General features: G+C 36.8%; 1 protein-coding gene across 1 annotated transcript in view; it reads left to right on the forward strand.

Moving 5' to 3' along the window:
- Positions 1-1,643: 1,643 nt before the first annotated feature.
- Positions 1,644-3,005, forward strand: part of zmat3 (zinc finger, matrin-type 3) — a 9,636-nt gene continuing 8,274 nt past the window's right edge. The window contains exon 1 of the mRNA XM_032525865.1: positions 1,644-1,909. Within this exon, the coding sequence (XP_032381756.1) occupies positions 1,786-1,909 (124 nt within the window). The 5' untranslated portion in view covers positions 1,644-1,785. The remainder of the gene's footprint in view (positions 1,910-3,005) is intronic.

Below are 3,005 nucleotides of genomic sequence, written 5' to 3' on the forward strand. Positions count from 1 at the left end.
AGGAATAAACTGGGTGGGAGTTATCCGTGTTTCTCAAAATTATGAGATAATAGCCTATCTCATAATAATGACATATCTCAAAATAATGACATAGGCCCAATCTCAAAATATGGAGAAACTTTCTCAAATAATGTTTCCAACCACAAAACCATATTTGTTTTATATACAATTTTATTGTTGTTACTTGGATCACTGGGGAAGCTATTTCCGCCAGTAAGTCATTATAATGAGAAACTTTCTCAAAATAATGAGATGGTATCGTAAAATAATGACTTGCTATATCAAAATAATTAAATAATATCTAAAAAATAATGAAACAGGAATTCAAAATAATGAGATAGTTTCTCATAGTATGTTTCAAACAATGTTTTTTGTGAAAATGTTATTACAGGATCTCTGTGGAAGCCCATTTACGCCAATATCATAAAAAGAAAAAGATCCTGTAGTCATTCTTTTCAGAAATTACTATAGTAATTTCTAAGTATTTTAGGATTATGATTTGGTTTCCTCAAACACCATGAGACGTGTGTTAACAGAATGACTTGGTAGGCCTAAATCATCACAGTAAACCAAAAGGGCTAATAAGATAGCAAAAACTGTTCCAGTGTTTGTGGGCGTGACATCATGCTTTTGCAAAGCAGCCTATAATTTGATGAGATAAGGCTATAATAAAAGACATTATTGATCCCTAGGAAAGGAAATTCACACTTTTTCACAAATTCACACAGCAGGACTAAGACATGATAAATTAAATGAAATAAATAAAATGAAATAAGAAATTGAATCTAAACTGCAAGTCATACTGAAGTTGTAGTCCTATAATACCATACATAATACTATTCATAATAAATACAATAAACATACAATGTATAGAAATATATAAGATATGCTGTATATGAAGGAAAGCAAACACACAGTATGATAATAACAGCACATTTATATGTAATACATAGGCCTGCATAGGCTAGCTTTTTTGTCTGTGTGGCTTTGAACCACATCTTCTGATCTCACAGTTCACAGTAAACAGTAATAGTAGTAATATCCAATATTACAAAATGAGTAGCAATACAATCACATAGTTGGCTAATAGAATTATAAGAATGAGAACAATACCAACAATAATAGAATTAATGTATCTTGATTTTATAATTATAGAAAGAAGAAGAAGAAGAATTAACTGAAGAAGAAGAAAAGCTGTTAGGCCTATTTATTGCAAATGTCATTGTCAATACTTTCTTATTTCCACATGTAGCCTATTAGTGTTTGACTATTGTAGCATTTTATTTCATTGTATTTGCCCATAGGTTATTAACTCATAGGCTAATAACAATATTATCACAACAGCAGCCTGGCAGCTTTCACTGGAGATTTGAGAGTCATTGCCAGCCACAGGAGATCAGGGTTTACCACATAGGTGTAACATGTAGCCTACACTATGTGTCATGATTGAAAACCATGCTCATCAGCAGCGGTGGCATCGGAAATGGACTGTACCATCAAGGAGAGGGATGCTGGAGGATCCTCGTCAGGGCCTATAGTGTCTTTAAAAATGTAATTTCGCGAGGAAAACATATTTTTTGGTACTTCACTTGAAAACACAAACGCAATGTGTTTACATGTTGGGCATTTTAAAAGTAGTTTTGCTGACTGGTGATTTTTGAATTTCGCTTTCATCTTAGAATCCCCCCTCCGGTGAAAGCCTCAGTGTCTGACCGTGTGCTAGGTACTCCTGCCTGGCCGCCAGGTTTTTTGGAGAGAAGAAGTTGGCGAAGGGATGTGACTGCGATGATGGCGCTGCAGCTGAAGAACGGGGATGCAGCGTACTACCAGACTGCGGATTACTGCAGAAATTACACTTCGCCGCCTGTCAGATACGGTGACAGCAGCCACTATCTTGCCCGTTTGCCAGGTAAGGAGGCATACAGGATCTCCCCTCTGACTGTCAGCAGTAAAATGCGCTAATGATCAGGGATGGAGACATTCTAATCAGAGACATTTGCAGATGAGGAAGGTGGATGTTGAAACCGGTTGCCCTGGTTCTGCTGTCATCATCATAATGTCATGTGGAGGGGTGCACCAGCCATAATTTTGATGATCTGATAGAGCATGGATGCTGCGATGCAAAATCTGAGGTTGTCGAGAGACTCTAACGGTCCTACTGTAGGAGAGGTCCAGAGAGTCTCCAGGTTTGAGCTGATGTCTGACTGTAATTTGAAACAGCAAATAGCCTCAATGCAATGCCCACTTGAATCTCTCTGGTATGGTAGTGAAGTGGTTGTCAGAGCAAGTGAAGAAATAGAAACTAAATCGGTGCTGCTTCCTTCACTGCATTGCTTGATCTCTTAATCTGCACAGATGATGGTGACATGCAATTACAATGTAAGTGTTTCTTGCTTGCACCTGCAAAGTCGCACTGTTCTCTTTGTATTTTTTTAATTGACTTGAGGCCAGTGTCATGGCTACTAGATGATCCAGATGTAGCCTACAGCATGAGACTGATCCACCTGGTAATATTCCTGCAATTAAAATGTCATCTACATTGCATAGACTGCATGGAGTCTTAGATTGAAGTTAGTAGAGTTAGAACATTATTGTAGTTGGTTGGAAACAAAATGTGTTTTAGCCTGAAACAGTAAAGCGGATTGAGGAGGGAAGTTTTAATGACAATATTGATAAACCATAATACATTTACGTTATCATAACAATAAAAATGCCAATTATTTGCTGGACGTAATTAATCAAAATATCATTACCAATTAAATAACACTGGAATTTCATCAGCCCAAATCTCTGGTAACTCAGGATGGGCTTTTGTAAGTATTTCTGATGAAGCTAAATGTCTAGTGCTCGTTGTTTTCTATAGGAAGAAATGACTAATTATTAATCAATATACTAATAGTAGCCTAATGCCTAATGGTGACTGGTGCTCAGAGTCTTTAAATGAGGATACCACTCACTTTATGTTAATTACTATGGAAGGAATTCAAACCGTAAGTGCTACTGTG

Source organism: Etheostoma spectabile, chromosome 9 (genome assembly GCF_008692095.1).
Source record: "Etheostoma spectabile isolate EspeVRDwgs_2016 chromosome 9, UIUC_Espe_1.0, whole genome shotgun sequence".
Classification (NCBI taxonomy): domain Eukaryota; kingdom Metazoa; phylum Chordata; class Actinopteri; order Perciformes; family Percidae; genus Etheostoma; species Etheostoma spectabile.